A 20,590-nucleotide genomic window follows, 5' to 3' on the forward strand; every position below is an offset into this window, starting at 1 on the left:
ACCGCCCGCGGCCCTGGCGGCCCCCCAGCCCGCGCCCGCAGCTGGAACCCGCCGAGGCCTGGGGCCCAGTCCCTGGAGAATACCACTGGGCCGCCAGGCGGAGCTGCTGTCAAACCACTCCAGGCCCGCCCTCCCGCTCCCACGGGCAAGCTGAACAGAAGCTCCCGATGAGCGGCTGAACTAACACCCTTGGTACGGCTGCCCTAGGAGGGCAGCCTGAGAGCCTCCTCCAGAACCGAAATCTGCAACTCCCAAGCGTGGTGTGAAGCAGGGGAATTTGGATTTTCTAATCCGGTGGCTAGTTTCTCGATATCGAGGATATGTGATCTGACGAATGCAAGAATTCTGTGGGGACAGTGGAAAGGATCACTTGAAATTGAGTCCTGCTTCAAACATTCCATCATAGAGGTTGCCCTATCCTTAAGTAGACTTGGAGGGCATTCAGTTATTTTGCAGATGAGAAAACAGAGGCCCGAAGAGGTTAGGTGATGTGCTTATCAGTCTCCTTATTGTCATCTCACTACATAGAAGACTCATATAGGCACAGGTGCTCCACCCTCCCATGGCTCAGAGGACCGGGAGTAACAGGTCCTGGAGCAAGCCAGTGAACTCTGGCTCCCTGTAGACTCCTGCTGTGTCTTGCTACACTGCTCCCTTCTTTGTGCCCAGCCCACCGTCACCAGAAACCCTCACGCCTCCCTCTGCCCCTCCTGACCAGGCCTCAGGAGCCCCACACTAGCTGCCCTGAGAGGCCCTCTGTCAGGAAAGGTGCCCCTGAGCAGGGGAAGGGGTCTCTAGCTGGGGCGCTTGGCCTTGGAGGGGTTCCCTTAGTCAGTGGGTACAGGCAAGCTCCGAGAGAACATGTGGCCCAGCCTCGGTGAGCTGGCTGCGTGAGTGGCTTCCTCTGCTAGTACCTACCCCATCCTGCAGCAGAATAAAGAAACCCTAAGGGCAGGAAAGTGGCTTATTTATAAAAGAGGCTATTAGAGCAGGAGGAGGAGAGAAGAGCTGAGGATCACTGAGGCATGCTGGGGCAGGTTTTGACTACAGCACACGTTTAAAAAGTTGGGAGAAAAGATCAATTGTGCTGTTAGAGTGGTTAGTGCTGTTAGAGTGGGTGCTGAGGGGGTTCCTGTAAATTGCTCTCTGTGGGTCTACCCTCTACCCTCTCTAAGGCATTTGCCAGCCCTTTTGACAGTGGGGAGCTCAGAGGAGGGGAGATTTGGGGGAAGGGGTTTTAGGATGCCAGCATCTGTGCTTCCACTTCATCCTTAGGCTCACAGCCCCCTACACACACACACACACACACACACACACACACACAATTTGTCTGCTCCAGTCTTTTGATTTTTTTTCTTATTTTGGAAGAAGAGGTGTCACTTTGCCCCAAAGCAATAATAGCTCTCCTACCTCCCAACCTCTAGTCCCCACACAGTGCCTTGCATTTCTCCAGGCTGAGACCTTCCAGGCCTGGGAGTCCCTGAACCCGCATGAAGTGACTGACCATGGCCACCTGGACCAAGGTTGGGACGTGCGAATGGGGAGACGGCTGAGGGAGCCAGAAACAGGAAAGCTAGAGGTGAGGTATGGGGCCAAACCTCTGCTCAGCTTGGCAGTGGGCAGAGGCCCTGGGCAGGAGGCCTAGAAGTTCTCATGATGGTGGGAGAAATGAATCCCCTCCTGCCTGTTGATGAGCTGACAGGCCTTTTCCACATTCTTGGTCATGCCAGGGGTGTCACAGCTAAACACCCCGATCTTCTGGACCTGTTGGAGGAAGAAGTGAAGGCTAGCTCAGTGTTCAGAGGGAGGGCTAGCTCCATGTTCATGTTAAAGACCAGCAAGAGTCCTTGGTGAGGACCATTCCATGTTCCTGATGAAGGTTTGCTTCGTACCATGCATGGTGAGGGCTGCCTCAATGTTTATAAAACTAACTCAATTTGGTAGACTTGCTCTCTCTGCATCCAGCCTTTACCGTCTTCCAACGCATTTGCTAGCTTCAGGTGCAAGATCAGTGTTTCCAATAGGGGCCAGGCTAATCAATGTCCAAGTTGAGGACAGTTTAGTGTCTCATTGAGGGCTAGCCCAGTTTTTTTGAGAGTGTGGCTAGCATAGTGTTTATGGTGAAGGTTAGCTTGGTGTCCAGGGTGAGGGCTGGACAGTATTAGTGGTAAGGCTAACTCTGAGTTCATGGTGAGGACCAGCCCAACCACCGAGCCTTTCCTTCCGGACAAGGCATCACAGCTTCAGAGGTGGCGAGTCCCTGCTGCCTGCTTCCTCCCTTTGCCCCTCAGGGTGACCCACACCTCTCCCCTTCCATTCCATTACCCCACCAATCTCCCTGGGGATGGATTCTCCTTCCCTTATGGAGCACGTTTGGGAGCTTTGCTCAGACCCCAAACAATAAAGGTGAAGAAAACCTGAATATTGGGTGGGAACTGACCTGTGGGTGGACCTTCTGCAGAGAGTTGAAGAAGGGCTCGAAGGGGGGTCGGCCAAAGTGGATGATGGAGCGCAAGCCCGTGAACAGACTCCGGTTCAGCACCTTCTGGAAGTGCCGCTCACAGATGTACTGGGGGAGGGAGTAGAGGAGGAAGGTCACAGCCAGGCAGAGCCAGGGTCAGCTCCTAGTCCAGATGGTGGTCCACCCACCTGCCTTGGCCATCCTTACCCTGTCAACCCACATACCCACTGAGCTGTCCTGCCTGGCTGGCCCTGACGTACCAGCATGGTGGTCCTAAGGTCAAACTTCTCAGCCAGCTGGGTGATGTAGATGTGCACGGACACCAGGTCCTGGTGGTCATTCTCCTCCACCTCCCGGATGATGTCAGCCAGCCACTCAAACTGCCGCTGGGTCCGTGTCACCTAGATGAAGTAGATCTGGGGACAGGGCTGGAGCTTGGGACCCAGCTCATCTCAGGCTCCCTACACCCCAGGAATCATCACACCAATAGAAGTCTTCTGGTCGCTAGCAGCTTGTGCCTCTCCCCAGATAGCCTGGGGAGGTGGAATGTATGGGGCCACAAGGCCATGCTCTGAGGCAGGAGATGGAGTTGCCCCAGGGCACAGAGCAGTGGAAGTGAGCAATAGCCTAGGGCCATGAGAAAGGACCCTGTCAAGTGAGCTGAAGGTCTGTTGGGGTGGGAAGCAGCTTTCTCTTGCGGAGCCTGACCTTCCACTCCCTCCAGTGGGCCTTGCTCAGGCTGCTAGGCTCCCAGCCTACAGGCTGCCCAGAGGGAGAGGGTCCCGCTAAGGGGTATGTCACAGAACAGCCTCTGGAAAGACGCAGCTGGCTGCCTGGAGTGGATGGGCATGGGCTCAAAGAGAGACCAGGGGAATGGAAGCTGCCCGGGGGGATCCACCTCCAGCTTCTGATGGGGAGAAACGGGGCTGTGTGAGTTAAGAGGCAGAGACAGAGCTGGCACGGACAGAGGGGCAGGGCAGCTGTCTGTCACCCTCTGAGTACTGACAGCATACAGGCTGGGCCTCTGCCCGCTGCATTCCTGTGGCCCTGACTCACCTGCCAGGCCCGGAGAGACAAGCAGGGGCCTGCCACCAGGGCCAGGGTGAGGCGAAGGGGCCTGGTGTGGAGGGGCCTCAGGGCCTGGGCTGTGTTCCTAGAGCCATCCAGGCCCGCCAGCCCTGCCTTGCTGCCTCCCCTCCTCTTCCTCTTGAGAGCAGAGCCAGTTTCACTTGTGCCCCACCCCAAGTGTGCCCTTCGCTCTCCCAACCCGACAGTGCTTCAAGTGCTGGCTTCCTCTCCCACGCTGCCTGGAGGGACTCTCAGAAGCACATCCTATGTGGGTCACCCCCTGAGGGAAGAGCCTGGAAGGCATCAGTGAAACAACTCTGTCCCGTAGGGTCCAGGAATATCCCGACTCCCTTGGGGTCAGGCCAACTCAGCCTTTCCCAGACCAGGGAGGCCAAGGACAGAGGCAGGAGACAGGTTCAGATGGACACAGTGATAGGGAGCAGGGGGCCAGGGGCTGGTGGGAGGAGGGGACACTCACCTTCCTACAGAACACTTGGCAGCTGACTGAAGACCAGGTCTTTGAGGATGGAGGCAAAGGGGGTGACCCCAATGCCCCCTCCCACCAGCACGGACACCTCAAACTTATGCCACTCCTGGTGGCCCTCTCCAAATGGTCCATCGAGGTACAGCTGCAGGGAGGGGAGTGGGTTTGAGTTAAGTTCGGCTACCACCATAGTTCTGAAGCCAGAAATGGGAGGCTGGGAAATGCAGGTAGGCTTACAGAGTGGGGAGTAGTGGGGGGCTTGTAGCATCATCTGGAAGAATCAGTCTCTGGATAGGGGAAGGGAGGAACACAGTGGGGAGTCTGGGGCAGCAGGACCGAGGCCTGCTAAGGGACTGTGGGAGCATGTGGTGCGTCCGGCCTGGGTCTGGGCACCTTTGGATGTTTGGCACAGCTGTCACCCATCGGGGGTGAGTAGATCTCCCTGAGGCAGGTGGTCCAGGGCCCTGCTGCCCGGATGTGCAGGCTAAGCGTGTCCTCGTGGGGCGCAGAAGTCAGGGTGAAGGGGTGGCACTCGTTGGTCCCCAGAGCCAGGCAGGCGATCTGCACCCACTGTCCTGACTTGTACTCAAAGCCTTGGGGCCGCTGGAACTCGAGATGGGTCACTCCTGAGGAGGGGAGGTGGGTGGGAGGCTGCTGTCCTGAACCCAGCAACAATGTGACCCCTAGAGAGTTCCCCAACCTGCAGCCTCAGCTCTGCTTTTGGAATATGACAGAGGAGGCCTCCCGCGATCAGAGGTCATTACTCCCCTCAGGCCACGTCTACCCTGAGCGGGTGCTGGGCAGCACTCTGTTGGTGGCCAGCAGGACAAGGAGCAGCCTGGCCTGGGCTCCTCCTCTCTGTTGTGAGAAAGGCTTAGGTCCCCTGGCAAAGAGCCTCTCTTACCAGCTCCCTCATCCCTACCACCTCAAGGACCCTGCTAACTCCACTGGGCCAGGCCAGGAGATTTCAAGGTCCAGGCTCTGCCCCTGGCCTGTCAGCTTCCTCAGTACCACCAGCCTGCTCCCCTGACAGCCTCTATGTTGGTACCTGAAGGCAGCAGCTCCGCCTTCACCACACTGATCTCCACCTTCTTCCGGCTCAGGCTTACCAGCTTCTCCCCCATATAGATAAGTACTGGGACCAGGAAGGAGATGTGGAAACAGGGTAGGTGGATCAGAGCGAAGCTGCCATGGATGATGAGCTGGAGAGAGCAAAGAGTATAGCTGAGATCCAAGCCACACTCACAACAGGGTCTGACCCCTGCATCCTTTCCCAATTGGCCCATCCAATTCTCACCTCACCAGGTGCCATGTTCCTTCCAGGCTCCAAAACTTAACCTCTCCCAACCCATCCTCCAAAGCATTTATGTTAATGAGAGTATTTGCATCTTCCTGACACCACCCTAGACCAAGCCACCTGCACTCATGCACTCATGCGGTAGCCTCCTACTTGGTCTTCCACTGGGTTGCCCCACTGTGATCCATTTTCTCCAAGACAGCCAGTGTGACATTTTAAAGTTTGTTTTATCATGTCATTCCCAGCTCAAAAGGCCTTAGATGATTTCCCATTGCACCACAAGGCCTTGCAATGTTCTGGCCTCTACCTGCCAGCATTTCCCCCTCCCTTTCTGCTTCAGGACTTTGCACCTGCTGCCCCCTCTGCTGGGAATGCCTTTCCCCTAGTTCTTCCCATCCATCTCATTTTTCAGGTCTCAGCAGAAACGCCACCTCCTCAGGCCTTCACCCAGCCCTCTCTATCCCTTCTCCCTGTTAACTCCCTTCGCAGCATTGTCGTCAGCTGCGATACTTGTGTTCCTTCATCCGTGGACATGTTTACTGTTGTTCTCCCACTGGACTGGAGGAGTAGGGACTGCGTCCATTTCATTTGCCATGACACTCTCAGCTCCAATCAGTTTCTGCCTGGCACACAGTAGGTGCTCAGTAATTATTGAGTTAATGGAAGGAGTTTCCCCAATTTACCCTATCCCTTTGGAGACTAAGAACACCTAACCAGTCGTCCTTTTCCATGAAATAACTGACAGGTACTGTCCAGCTCCGGTCCTTTCCCCAACAAGCTGGTCTAATGTGGTCAGACACGACTTGCCCCCTTCTTCCCACTTGCTTGCTCCTGAGTATGGTCAGCCTGGCTCCCGCCTCCACGTCTTCTCAGGACCTGCTCACAGAGGGCTCACAAGTGGCCAAACCCCGAGGTCTCCCTTCAGACTGCATTCGCTCCCACCCTTGGCAGCCTGTGGCTCTAGTGACCACCCCCGCCTTGCCACTTCTGCAACAGTGCTCTACTGGTTCTCCCTCTTTCCCTCTCTGGCTGTTTACTTTCTATCTCCCGCACTGGCTCTGCTCCTTCTCCCACCCCCAATCCTGTGTGTTGCCCAAGCCTGATTTCCTCACCCTCTGCTCTTCTCTTTCTATGATCTCCCACCTGGCGCAGCCTCTCAGCTGAGCCACAGCCCTTCAGCTGCAGCTGCAGCCTGCACAGGTCCGCCATGTCCTGCCACCACCTACTGCCCTGTTGGCCATTCATAGCCAGGCCCATCTCCTCTGTGCCCCGAATATTCCATCATCATTCCCACCTCTGCACCAGTGTTCATGCCTTTCTCCTTCTTTTTTTTTTGGCCCAACCAGGGATTGAATCTGGGCCCTCAGCAGTGAAAGCACAGAGTCCTAACCACTGGACCTCCAGGGAAGTCCCTCATGCCCTTCCTTCCACCTGGAATGCTCTTCAGTTTCCACTCTGCCCTGTCAAACCTTAGCTTATCTCTCCTTAAGCTTAGCGCAAGTCCCACCTTCTCCCCAAAGTCTTCTCTAACCAGTTTGGCCCAAACGAAACTCCCTTCAATGAGCTCTTCTAACTCAGAAGAGTTAGAAGACTGACTGGAACACTCAGCTCAGCAATTAATCCTGTATTATCTGTTCATTTTGATCATTTCACAGGCATGGCACTTATCTCTGCAGCAAATCCTCAGTTCCCGAGGGCAGAGCTTAGAGTCTCCCCCTCCTCTGCTGGGCCTAGCACAGAGCAAGTATATACTAGACCCTCAACACATAACAGTTAAAGTGAACTCTGGTTCCTCATTTAGCTCTCCATTCCTCCAGCTGAGTGTTACCCAATTCTTGAAACTTTCCCCGCAGAGCTAACTCAAACCTCCTTGGGCTCTTCTCTGAATTGGCTCCAGTTTTCCCAAGTTCCTCTTTCATTATGGAGGCCACGCCCACCCCCAAGGCTTTCTGAGAATCCAACCAGGCTGAGAACAATGTCAAGGTGACTTCATACTCCTTTGTTTATATACCTTGCTCGGTGTTGGCTCTACCTTTAAACCACAAAGCTGCTGCAGGGTCATGGTTGACTGAGGAGCCCGGGGAACAGCCTGCCAGCTCAGTTTCTGCTGTGCTAACTCCACCCTCTACAGCCTGGATCAGGAGCCTGGACACCCTTCCCCAGGGTCTGCTCCACACTGGGGTCGTTTACTTGTAACTTCTCTTTCTGCCAGAGGTCAAGTGGCCATACCTGAGATAAACAGGAAGGCAGCAGGTGCTTTGGCTCTGATCTCCCCCCAAATGAGACGCTCCCAAGCTGCAGGGGCTAGGACTTCCCAGCAGAGGGGCCTGCACCTTTCTGAGCTGCTAAATTCCCTTCTGGATCCCCCAGTGATCCCCACAACTGGGGATAAATCAGAAACCAGTCTTGGTCTCAGGGAACCAGGCTGGCCACTCTTCTGGGTCTCCCATCTAGTTCAAAAAAGCTGCTTTATCACCAGAAACAAGACCATCATTTCCACCCCTAACAGAAACAGTAACCCAGATGCTAGGGCTCTACCCATTATCAGGAATGTTGGGAGGGAGGCATAAATTAGCCACAATTTCCAGAGAAACAAACGTCATCAGTTGTAGGAAACATCCTAAGCCCAGGCCAGATAGTCATCTTCAGAACCATGAAGTGCTGAGCCTCAAGCAGGATGGAAACAGACCCTCCTACCTACCAGTGAAGACAGACTGCACCCCAGCACCAGCCTGACCCAGGCAATGATGACCTTTCTCCCCTGTCTCAGGACAAAGGAGACCCCTGTGTGCAGTTCTGCCTGGAGCCAGGTGATAGGGCAGCCATCTGGGCTCTGCACTTCTTGAATGCTGGCAGCCAAGCTATCATCAATGGGGACATCAGAGCATTGGGACTTGGTTTAACTTCTCAGCAAGGCCCTCAGGGTGCCCTTCCGGGAAATGCCTGTGTCTGTGAGAAAGGCAGGCCAAGTAGAGCCATGACATAGGGGCATAGATCAGAGTCATCTCTGGAAATAGCCAGCTGAAGCAGCTAAGGATAAAGCCAGGGAAAGGTGAAAAGGGAACAGGAGAGAAGAAGGGAGGGAATGTGAAGGAAGGGTGGCAGGGGCCCAGGTTAAGAAGGAAAGGAGAGAGGTGGAGTCTTAAAAATCCATTTTATCAACAGTCCAATGAAGACATTTTGAGCAAGTTCATTAACTTTACAGGTGGCACTTAGCTAGCTGGATGGGGTGGCTAACACCCCAGAAAACAGGATCAGAACAAAAGTGGCAGAACCTATTTAAGTTTCTCTTTAAGAAGGTGACGCTCCCTTGAATGCAGACAGTCCACCCAAGAGCCCAAACCACCACCCAAAGTAGGGAAAGATTGGCTGGGCAGAAATGATGTGGGGTGTCTGGAAGGAATGCAGATCAGCCTGGTAAGCCTGCTACTACAAATCCCATGCCAGGGAGTCAGTCTTCCAAGTGCCGCATATTGGGTCAGCCTACCTGAGAGCCCCATACTATGATCTCCACCTTTTGAGAGAGATACGGACAAGTGAAGAGGATACTTGAAATAACTAAGGGGATGGAGAACTGATGTCTCAGGCATCACTGCCTCCCTGGGAACATCTGCCCAGACTCCGCTGGCCTGGTTCACAGCCAAAAGCCCTCACCAGCACGTAGAGCAGAATGTAGAGGTGGTGGGTCAGCCAGAAGCCCTGGAAGCTGCGGCGCCGGAAGTGGTGGGAGGTGAAGACGTACATGATGGCGAGAACCAGGAGCAGCATGACCCCCGTGAGACCTGCAAATGAACATGGGGTGAAGGGCAGAGGAGCAGGGCCTCACAGAGGGGGCTGTTCTGAGGCTGCCAGGGTCCCCTCTCCACTCCACAGCTCCAGGCAGGGGGCGGAAAGCCCAGCATCCTTCCCTCTTCCTCTCTCCGACACCACTGATCACAGGTACCTTTCATCTCAACAGACCCTACTTGTCCTTCATGGACCTTGTCACGATTGTTATTTTTCAAGCACCTGTGTCATTACTTGTTTTTCGTCTGTCACTTTCTTGACTCTCAGGTCCACAAGAACAGGGACCAGGCTAGGCTAGTTCACCACTGCACCTGAGTGCCTAGTGCAGGGCCTGGCACACCATGGGCCTTATGGACATGTGTGCTGAATGAATGAATGTACAGGGCAGCTGCTCTGAGCCCTCTGGGTGGAACTCTGGACATTGTAGGCCCTGCCGTCAGGGAGTCAAGGCTTGGCCAGCATTCCAGCTGCACTCTACCTGGCAGCCACAGCACCAAGCATGAGCACTGGCACCGTTAGTGAGCGAGTGGGACCACACTGTCGCTGCTCATCACCACAGCCCCCCTGGATCTGGCCCAGACCTGGTGGGAGATCCCTCCTCTCAAAGGGGATCCCAGGCTAGGGGTGCACAGGAGGGCAGTACTGGAGCCATTCCAGATAACGGCCCCTCAAGTGATCAAGGAGGAGAGAGGCAGAAGTGAAGAAGATTAGAGCCCTGTAGTGTGGAAAAGTAGAGGTTAAGAAGGGATCTAGCCAAAGCCTGTAAAGTCCTGAATGGAGAGAAGGGCATAAACGCGGCCTGATCCACTAAACCCCAGTGTGCAGGAGTTAGCAAGCACTCTCTGAAGTTCAAAGCTGATCATTTTAGGATTTAAAGAAAAATAAAAAACAACACGCTGTGTTTCACAGAAAGGAGTGTAGAAAACGTGTTACCCCAAGGAGGGAACAGAGTGAAAATATAAATAGCTTCAAGAAGCATTTGAATAGATTCACAGCTAATAGCTCTAAAATGGGTGATTATGGGGAGTTAGGAATATGCCCCTCAACAGCTCTTGTCAAGACAGACTACAGAATGGAGGGGGAGAGGGGGAGGGGGTGTCCACCAGACTCCACAAAGAGCCTGGTCTCTCCCCCGTGCAGCTGGGGCATAGCATTCCTCAAAGTCACTGTCATGGTAGGTGTGTGTGTCAGGGGTGGAGGGGTGCACTCCCATTTCTCAGAGGGAGGGACTAGTTCAGAACTGGGGCAGAAGCCCAGCTAAGCTCCTGAGAGAAGACCTGGAATGCGTTGTCTCCTACTGCCCGGGAGAGCGCTCAGGGCAAGGGCAGAGCCTGGCTCACCGTGAAGGCTATGAGGGCCGAGTGAGAGCGACTGGGCTGCCTGTGGCAGACAGAACCCAGAGCCTGGAACTCAGAGCCAGGCCCAGAAATTCACGGAGCAGAGAGGGCTCTCACCTGGCACGGTCTGGAAGAACCACCAGTAACACTTCTGGGGGAACTCGGACCTGAGGGTTAGGGAAAGCAAGGACGGATCCTGTGAGGAGATGTCTGGGACCTCCAGAAAGGATCCTCCAGAGGAGGCACCCCACACCAGCCACCAGTCTCCCTTTCTGCGACTTGGGATTGGGGACTCAGGCTGGTCATTGTCCTGTAACTTAGAGGGTGACACACTCCTCTGAGTCAAGAGAATTTCTGCAAAGAATTCCACCCCCTTCACCCCCGAGCCAGGCCACACACACACACATACACACTCACTCACCCGTTGTCATGGAAGAGGCCGGGGAAGAGGCAGGAGAGGATGCTGAGCGGGCTAATGGAGAAGAGGTACACATTCACCACATGGCCTGCACTGTGTAAGACTAAGGAAGACCAGACACGGTGGGGTTGAGCCTGGGGCCAGCCCACTGGGGGTGCTCAACCCATTCAGCCCAAGCTCTAGGACTCCAGCCAGCCAGAGTTGGAGGCCTGAAAAAAGACCCTAGGGATCTGGACTTCTATTCTTTAATAAACCTCCTGTTCCTCCCCTGCCCCATATACACACCATCCATGAAAACAGCCACATGCGTCTGAAATTATACCATTAGAAGTTCATTCCTTTGGTTTCTCTCATAGAATTACATGTTTTTGTTTGTTTGGCTCACCAAGAGGCTTGTGGGATCTTAGTTCCCCGACTAGGGATAGAACCCGGGGCCCTGGCAGTGAGAGCATCCAGTCCTAACCACTGGACCAGCAGGGAATTCCTCAGAATTATGTTTTAAAACACAAAACCTGGGAGAGCTCACACATTATGTGCACTCATTCTGGAGTGTTAGTAACTTGTCAGTGGGAGGCTGGTAAGGTGGTCTTGAGAGCGTGGGGCAGTGAGGGGCTCCTGGGCTTACTTCACACCAGTGCGGGGGCCACCGTGGTGTGGAGGCAATGAGGCAATGGAAGTCCACGGCGGCGTCGAAGGGCACGTAGCGGTTGAGGAAGGTCTCTCGCAGCAAGGTGACGAGGTTGCGGCACATGGTGAACAGGATGTAGGAGAACATGAAGGAGATGCTGGCCGCCGTGCCCCGCGACAGGATGATGCCCACGAGGGTGGTGTCCGTGATGCCCACGTGATGAGCCGCAAAGGCGTAGTCTGCGGAGGGCCCAGTCGGGTGAGCTCAGCGCAGGCGCTGGCCGGCGGCTACCACGGCAAGCAACAAGCCTCCCGCGGTCTCCATTCAAGCAGGCCCCTCGCGCACCCGGAGGCCCCGCCCCCAGGGCTGTCCGTCACTCACAATAGGCCCCACCCCCAGGGCTGTGGCTAATTGTTAAGACCTGTCCCGCCACGGCCGTGACGCAAAGTAGGCCCTCTCCAGGAAGAGAACCCCGGCGATGGTGTAGAACACGGCCAGGCAGCCGATGTGGCACTGGTAGTTCTCGACGAAGCGCTTGAATTGCTGCACCGTCTGGTGGTCACGGTTGCGTTGAAACTTCTCTCGGTGAGCCTCGGTGAACAGCAGGGGCTGGAACGACGTTACCCTGGGAGACAGGAAGTCTCGGCTCTCTCTCGGCCAAGGACCCGATGCTAATGTGGACTCGCTCTCTAGAAGGGGGAAAGGTGTATCTAGTTACTCAAGCCAAGTAGGGTTCAGACCCCAAAGGCTCCTCAATACCACACTCCTCAAGTGGGCTGTCAGTGCGGGGACGGCCTCGCAGGTGGTCACTCGGTCACCTTTCCCCTTCCAGTCTGTAGCTGTCAACTCCCACCAGCTCCATTCTCACCCTTTAGTGGAGACTCAAAGGACACTTCCTCCAGGAAGCCTTCCCTACCTCCCAGGCAGAGGTGAGCACTTCCTTAAGCTCTGAAGGCCCTTGCTCTTACCACTATTATAACATTAATCGGACATTGTAACTATCACTGTACCCGACTCTCTTATCAGACATTCTTGGGCAGGGACTATTCATCCTGCCTGCACCCCCCAGTGCCAGCACAGTGCCTGGCACCAAGTAATCAATGTATGCATGCTAAAGGGCTGGATGAACTGCCTGGGCTTAAGGGGAGGAGCAGGCGTACTTCTTGTCAAACCTCCGTCGAACTTCCTGGGGAGGGTCTGTGTCCATGGGGCACTGCATTCTCCATGTTGTCAGCCCCACCTTGACGTCGGCGTCCCTTCGGGGACAGTGAGCACTCTGGGAGAGGGCCCAGGACAGGAATGCAGGAGATAGGTTGGGACCTTGGCCACCTGAGCCACTTGGTCCTCTGCTGCCCCATGTCTGCCTCCAGACCTGGTCTGTTACGGAAGGGTCAGAGCTCTCAGCCAGGGAACAACAGGATTCCCACAGAAACCGAGCAAGAGAATGAGTCAGATCCTGGGGCCCCCACCAAGGTGTCAATACAGTTGTGCCCTTCAAAAGGGCATCTGCTTCAGGCAGCAGGTGAGTGCTGAAATCCAGCAGGCTGTCTGCTCTCCCCCTCCCACAGGGCTTTCTCTGCTTTTTTCTAATTTGCATGAAGGCGCTATTTGGGCTAGTGAGGGCCCTGATCCCAGTCATTCTGGGTAAACAAAAAGCACCTCCCTGACCCCAGCTCTCCCTCCAACATTCCCAGATGAGGGTTCACCAGAGCTTCCCCTGGCTGATGTCTGAGGCTCGCTGGCAGAGGTCCTTGATGAATTCAGGCACCTCCACCCCTGCAACACAGAGCTGGGCTAGCAAGAAGCTCAGGGCCCAGAGCCCAGGAGGACCTAGCTCAAATGCACAGCACCCACCCCATGTCCAGGAACTGTAAAGGATCCCCGGCCAGTACCCTGCCTCTGGGTGTGCCAGCCTCAGCCTGTGCCCCCAGTGGGAGCAAGACCCCACCACGGGTGGGTAGGGAGAAGGCTTGAAACAAAGTTGGCCAGGCAGGCTCCCCTGAGTGTGTGTCCACTTTCAGTCCCACATCTGCGACTGGTATCAGGCTTGTGGGATAGGGCTCAGGAACTGTACGCAACCTGCCTGCTAAGACCACTCAGCCACAAAACCCTGCTAAAGACCCTCCAGCTTAAAAACTCCCAGGAGTTCAGTGTAGAATCTAGTTAGTACATATATGGGAGATCACTGTAAAATTCCTTCTACTTTTCTGTGTTTGAAAGAGCTCATAATAAAATGTTGGGGGTGGGAGGAACCCTCCCAGGAGCCACCAGTGCTGAGGGGCAGGGCAGGACTGAGCTGCAAATCCAGGATCTCACAGGAGGCCTGGGAGTCTCCAGGTCACCTCCAAGTGCAAAACCAGTCTTGAAGATTACCCTGGCTATAGACCAGGGTAAAAAGCTGAATTTAATGAAATGAATGCTTAAAACAAAGAATAGATGTCTATCCTCTCAAATGGTTTGGCAAACAGCAAATGTGGCAAAATGGTAACAAATGGCAAATCTAGGTGAAGGGTAAAGGGATGTTCCTTGTACTATTCTTACACCTTTTCTGCAGGTTCAAAATGTTTCAAAGTGAAATATATAGGAAACAACAAAGCACAACAATAATTAAAAGCAAAGCAAAATAGTACTCAATGCTAACTCTCTACTTAATCCTCAACCCCCAAGCCTGGTCCTCCCCTCCACTCCAGGGACTGGATGTCCCCAGGACTCTAGCCTCAGCTCACTTCCAGGCACCTGTCCCTGTTTTGCCCTCAGGCCCAGGTGCCTGCTGCCCTGGCTGCCTGGGAAAGGTGGAAAATTGCAGAATCAGGAGTGCTGGGTCTGTGCTCTACCAACTCTCCTCCCCGCCGGGCAGGAGAAGCCCTGACCAGAGGCGAAGCTGTGTCTTGTACAACTCGCCCCTTGCCTCCATCTGGGCTGCTCAGCCCTCCAAATTCTCATAACCCTGGGAGGGGCTGGGTTTGGTCTCAACATGCCCCAGTGAGAATCCCAGGCTGTGAAGACACCTTAACAGCCCAGAGCAGGCCACAGGCAGTCCCTCTGCCTGCTACCTGCCCCCTCCTCACGCTGACTCTAGCCCCTACCCACCTGAGTCAGACACAGGTCGGGCAGGAAGTAGGGGGAAGGAAAAACAAAAGTGGGTCTCCATATACTCAGCAAACATTTAATGAGCACTCCTCCAAAGGATAAAGTGGCAAAAGAAATCGGAGCACCCCACCACCACCAGACACCCCAGCTGAAGTGGGTATGGCTCGGGTAGGGCTGTAATGAGGAGACACTCTTCCCCCTTGACCTGGGGACCAGGCACTGGGACCTTTGACGGCAAAGCAGAATTCCAGTCTCCATCCCCCACCCCATCCATCCTGACCCTGCCCACCCCACCAGCAGGGCTGCACTACGACTTTTCTGGGCCGTAGGCACTACTGCCTTCCTGCATTAAAAAAGAAAAAATTATATTTTACAATTATGTTGGTATAAAGAAGAATATAATCCAGGCTGGATACATTACATATTTATCATTATTATTATATTGATTCTTTTCTTCTGATTTTAAAAGAAATGTAAACATTTCTCTGGGCTCCTCAAAGTATGTGGGTCCTAGGCATGTGCCTGCTGTGTCTCATGGGTGAGTCAGCCGTGCCCAGCAGGCCGCCCCACCTTTGACGCAGAGCTGTGTGAGGCGGAGCTCGCTGTCGTGGTCCTGCAGCATGAAGTGGAAGTCCTCCCGCGTCAGCTCCTGCTTGTCCTGGAAGCCCGACTCCCGGAACATGGACTCCACCGCCTCGGCCGGCTGGGCCTTGGACAGGCAGTTGTTGGAGATCTCGATGAAGGACCTGGGCAGGGGGAGGGGAGCCATCAGGCCCTGACAAGCGGCCTGGGGCCTAGATGCAAGGGCCCGCTGGCCGTCCCACCAGGCCTCCAGAGCAGAACCTACATGGAAGGGCCCTGACGGACCAAATCCCAATCCCGCTCCTCGTTACAACAGCCTCTGGCTACGTGGGTGAGGGGGAGGAGGCCCCCGCTCTTTACCCTCCTGCTCCCTCCTTCGTGTCCCACCTCTTTCCTCCCACAGTCCCTGCTCCGCCCACTCTCCCGGCTGTCCCACAGGACCAACCTCAGCATTCTGATGAACTCGTCCTTGGAAATGAGGCCATTCCCATCAGAGTCATACATGTGGAACGTAAGGCGAGACTTCTCCTCAGGGGAGCCTGGGAGAAGGAGGAGCCCATGAGAGCCCCAGCCCACCTGCCTAAACCCCAGGCTGGCCAGGAGGGGCCTCACACTAGAGTGACCCACTGCTGGACGCAGCAAGGGGTCGCTCTGCTTCCTGACCCCTGCCTGGGCACTCCCAGATGTCTGCCATGACTGGAGACCTGGCCCCAGTGCTTCCCCATCTCCCACAGGTCAGCTGCACTCCAGCCCCTTCCATCTTCTCCTATCTGGACAATCACTCCCTCCTCCCCCTACCTTTCATGAAGACCACCAGAATGTCCAGGAACTCCTGGAAGGACAGGTAGCCACTGCTATCCTTGTCGGCCAGAGAAAACGTGGACTCCACAAACATGTCCTGGAGCTTGAGGCCCAGGGACTCGGCAAACTCAGCCCGGCTCAGCTCCCATGTCAGGGCCTCCTGCACCTTCTGTGATGAGTCCAGGGGCAGGGTCCCTGTGTCCGCCTGGTCAATGTCCAGCACCTGCACTCGGGCAGCAGCAGAGGGAGGGAGAGAAAAAGACAAGACTTCCTGGACTTGAAGGCCAGTGGAGGCTTTTGGCGCCACCTTTTAAGGTGTCTGCCCAGCACCCTCTCCCCTAAGCACTACCCCATCGGCTCTGTGGATGGTCCCTGGGGCCATCTGTTCTACAGAGCCCTGGGCCCTCTGCATTAGCTGATTGGACCAGGGACACACACTCGACCCAAGCAGATCTGGGATTGGGACTGAGAGGTCCCAGGACTGTCTTGACCTGAGTGCTTTTAAATAAACAACCACGCTTTTCCTTCAAGTGCTCAGAGACACAGAGACAGAAGGAAGTGGGGGCACAGAGAAAACAGAGGCAGTCTGAGACAGGAGTGGCCTTATTTGCTGACAGCTTTCCCTTTCCTGGTCCTTTCCTAGACAGGTCACAGCTCTCCTTTTGGATTTCCTGAGACACCACCATGTCCTCAGAGTCAACTGACCCTTTGTCACTGCTAGCTTGAGCAGGTTTCTCTTACCTCCAAAGGAGTTTTGACTGAGAAAAAGCCTCGGCTGGGTTGAGAAGAAGTTGGGCTGGGGCAAGGGGAATGCTCATCACAGGCCATCTCCAGCCCACCCTCCCGGGGGCTGCCCCAGCATAAGAACAGACGGTAAGGGAAGCAGGCCACAGCCCCTGTCTTTCCTGCCTGTCAACTGGGGGCCCCTAGTCCACGGTTGGCTCTGATTTCATGAGCTAAACCTCGTTGCTTCAAGCAAGGTGCTTTAGTGGGAAGAGCCTGGGGCTGGAGGCAAGAGAGCCGGGTTCATGTTCCAGCTCTGCCACCCGCTCACTGCATGACCTCAGGTAAGTCTCTTCAGTTGTCTGGCATTCATTTCCTCACCTGCCCTACTTGTCTCACAGGGTTATCGTGAGAATCAGTGAGAGGCTGTATAGAAAATGTTTCGAAAGCTGAAAGCACTGAGCAGATAGAAAGTGTTGGCAGCTACCCCTACAATACAGTAACACAGCCTCAGCTCCTAGCATGGGGAGTTCCCAGAGCCCTGATGGGTCCTGAACTGAGGGGAGGTGCCCAGGTCCTGCCCAGGCCCTGGCAATGCGTCACCCCGGCGGAGGCGGGTGTCCCTCTATTCTCGTGCATGCACAGGTTCAACTTGTTGAAGGAGTGAATGACATGTCATGTGCCTGGCACATAACGAATGACCACTAAATGGTAGCTTCCCTCATAAATCCTCTCCCCAGCCAGCCAACCCTGCTCCTTCTCCTCAAACCTTAATTTTCTGCCCTTCTACTGGGCACCTCTGCTCAGTCCTTCACGCTCCTTTCTTCTGAGCCAAAATTTTTCCAACTTCTCCCTGAGTGCCTGCCAAATCTTACCTCCACCATGACCTTACACCAGCCTAAGCCTCGCTGCCTTTTCTGAACTCTTAGACCACATATTTCCTGGGTCTCTTTTGTAGCTGTCATTCTTCCCAATTATTTTCCTTTCTGTGCTCATCCCATCTTCCCAGTGGGATGATAAACTCCTCCAGTGGGGGCCCATGCTGTATTTATCTTACATCTCCCAAGGTTCCCCTCTCCACTATTCTGCTCCCAGGCTGCCTTCATTTTTGTACCAGATAGGGACTCAAGTCCTTGCATTTCTCTTCCTATCTTGTTTCCCCACATCCTCCCTACAGTCTCAGAATTCTGCAAGGTGGAAACTAATGTCCCACTGAGGCCTCTGCCAGCGGCACTCTCCCGAGGAGGGGTGACCAAGGGCTCTCACTGCCCCCATACTGCTCATCTCACCCTAAGTTTCTGCAGATATTTGGGCAGGATGAGCTGAGTGAGGGCAGAAAAGTGAGCAGCCATGAGAAGAGAAATAAGTCACCCGTGCAGATAAACCCCTTCCCGGGCATTGCCTCCCTGGAGTCTCACAGATGAGGGTGGGCTTGGGAAGGGGCAGGAGCATCTCCTTACAGAAAGGTAGGTGACTTGGTGCAAATCACAGTAGATTTGATTATTAGCTGAGAACTCGGGGCTTCTAACTTTCCCTGGAGTCACCCCATGGCCTCACACAGGTAAGGGCACCACCACAGGCAGACACACATGGACAGATCCGATCCCACATACACACCTGGGAGAAAAGGTGCCTGAAAAAGGTCTCCAGGAGATGGCTCCGCTGCTCCCGCGTCATGGCGGCCCTCATCAGCTCCTGCTCCTGCGGCTCCCACTGCTGGAAGCTCAGACCACTCTCCTTCAGAGCCCCCCGGTGGTTTTCCAGCATCAGCTGCCACTCTTCCCCCAGGTCAAAGAGCAGAACCTACGGAGGGGGCAGTAGGGAGAGCAACCACACATCAAGGCCTCTTGAGGCCACAAGTTTTACATGAATTTTGTTGCGGGGCAGCAGGGGGCAGCAGGGGGCGGGGGGGGGAACTGGAAAAAGCACCCTTGCAAAAGAGATACTGTTATCTCCTGGGCTCTATGGGGTTAAGTGGCGTGCTTGTAGGTGCAGAGGCAGCATTCAAAGGCATGTCTGCAAAGCCATCTTCCCTGCCTATTCCATACTGGAGAAGGGAGGGGAAGGCAGGAAGGGCAGAGGATGGAGGGGACCAGAGCCAGACAGAGTCAGAGCCGAAGATCAGCCCCTGACTGAGCTCCCCTCCGGAATCCCTAACAATTCACTGGATCCTGCAATCAGGGCATAGGAAAGAGGGCCCAGCCTCTTCTAAGTACTCTCAGCTAGGACCTGCCAGGGCGCCCTTAGAAAGGGAGGAGGCAGACTCTGTCTGCAAGAGTAAGAAGGGACTGTGGAGACCGTGTCGTCCAGCAGGCTCAGAGCAGGAAAACAGTGTTCCAGTTTCTCTATCTGGTACTACAGCTGGGGACTAGAAACCAGAAACCCTGCCTGGCCCAGGGCTCCCGCCCCTCCACTCGGCTGCCTGCATGGCTGTGGCCGTGGACAAGGAGCCAGGGGCTGGCTAGGCCGTACCAGGTCATACTCCTTGCGGATCCTGAGCAGCAGGGCATGGCGTCCGCGGTTGCTGGACAGGATGAGGTGGACCTGCTGCGGGGGCCTCAGCTGGACAGTGCGGAGCACAGAGAGCCTGCCATCCACCACGTGGATCTGCCCCGGCTGCAGGTGCACGAGCACAGGCTGGCAGGGCTCCTTGCGGCCCTGCCATTCTGAGGCTGGAGAGAGACAGGGCTGGGTCAGCTGGGGCCCCCTGCCTCGGGGAGGAAGAGGGCCGGCTCAGGGCTGGAGGAAGACCAAGGCCTCTAAGCTCCTTGTCCTTTCTTGGGTCCTGAAGGTCGTCCCCTCCCTGACAGTCCTGCTGTGCCTCTAGCCCATGAGAAGCGTAATAACTACCATGTCCTGAGTGTTTACTATGTGTCCAACACTGTACCAGGTGCTTTGCATGAACTGCTTTATTTAACCTTCATAAATCTATGAGGTAAGTGCTATTATTATTATCATGTTACAGATAAAAAAAAATAGGTTTAGAGAGATTAAAAAGTTTGCCTTAAGTCCAGTAGCCCATAGGGGTGGAACCAAGATTCTAATCCTCAATGAGTGCGACTCTAGACCTTCATTAATGACTTCTCTGTTGCCTGAAATTCCAGTGTGAGACATCACAAAGCAGCAGTTCTCGGGAATTTGTGCGTCACAGTAAGCCTGTGAAATGTAGGCAGGGTCCCGTGACTCCTCCCCGCAAGTCAGTCACATTCTCTTTTTTTAGGACCATTAGGAGGAGCTAGGGAGGATGGAGGACTCCTGGTCCAACTTCTGCCTAATGCCCCTGTGGCTCTTCCCGCCTGCCCTGGCCTGCCTGGAGGCCTAGAAAAGGGAGGCCTTTGCCTGAGGCTGCTGAGGGAGGTGGGGGATGTAGCCTGGAGTCACGTCCTCCCCACCCGCACCCTGGCCAGCCCCAGGCCTACCTTTCATGCTCCCCACGAGCTTCTCAGACATGATGCTCTGGCGGTTCTGGCCCTGGAGCCTCTTTAAATATCTCCTCCAGAGCTGGGCAACAATCCAGGCACTGAGCAGGCTCACTGAGAGGGCAGAGGCAGCGGGATGCTGAGAGGAAGGTGAGGGTCTGGAGAGATCAGTGGCTTCTTTCCCAGGCTCCTTTCCTTGGCAAGACTCCCTGCTTTCCCCACCTCTTAGGTTACCCATTCAATTGTCTCAAATAATGAAGCTCCCTTGGGGGGAGCTGCTTTGTATCCCATGGGAAGTTTTGGGTAGCATCTAAGGTGCCTGCCCAGCCTCCTCTGCTTCCATCACTCAGATCCCTTTCCAGCCAGAAACTGAGGCCAGAGTCCTTGTGCCAGAGACTGGACCCACTCTGCCAGTCTGCAGGTCGACCCACACACAGCCATGGAAAAGACTAAGTCCCAAGCCTTTGCCCCAGCAACTACATCCCAGCCCTGGTTC

General features: G+C 55.0%; 1 protein-coding gene across 1 annotated transcript in view; it reads right to left on the bottom strand.

Moving 5' to 3' along the window:
• Window positions 1-1,641: 1,641 nt before the first annotated feature.
• The window catches only part of DUOX1 (dual oxidase 1), a 30,315-nt gene continuing 11,366 nt past the window's right edge, over window positions 1,642-20,590 (bottom strand). Inside the window, 21 exon segments of the mRNA XM_061181447.1 lie at window positions 1,642-1,764; window positions 2,441-2,569; window positions 2,722-2,877; window positions 4,008-4,035; window positions 4,037-4,158; window positions 4,407-4,639; window positions 5,062-5,215; window positions 8,965-9,092; window positions 10,551-10,600; window positions 10,855-10,954; window positions 11,412-11,425; window positions 11,499-11,718; window positions 11,926-12,104; window positions 12,640-12,753; window positions 13,186-13,255; window positions 15,140-15,315; window positions 15,597-15,690; window positions 15,950-16,175; window positions 18,293-18,478; window positions 19,148-19,347; window positions 20,095-20,208. Coding sequence (XP_061037430.1) covers window positions 1,642-1,764; window positions 2,441-2,569; window positions 2,722-2,877; window positions 4,008-4,035; window positions 4,037-4,158; window positions 4,407-4,639; window positions 5,062-5,215; window positions 8,965-9,092; window positions 10,551-10,600; window positions 10,855-10,954; window positions 11,412-11,425; window positions 11,499-11,718; window positions 11,926-12,104; window positions 12,640-12,753; window positions 13,186-13,255; window positions 15,140-15,315; window positions 15,597-15,690; window positions 15,950-16,175; window positions 18,293-18,478; window positions 19,148-19,347; window positions 20,095-20,208 — 2,816 coding nt within the window.

This window comes from Eubalaena glacialis, chromosome 2, assembly GCF_028564815.1.
Source record: "Eubalaena glacialis isolate mEubGla1 chromosome 2, mEubGla1.1.hap2.+ XY, whole genome shotgun sequence".
Classification (NCBI taxonomy): domain Eukaryota; kingdom Metazoa; phylum Chordata; class Mammalia; order Artiodactyla; family Balaenidae; genus Eubalaena; species Eubalaena glacialis.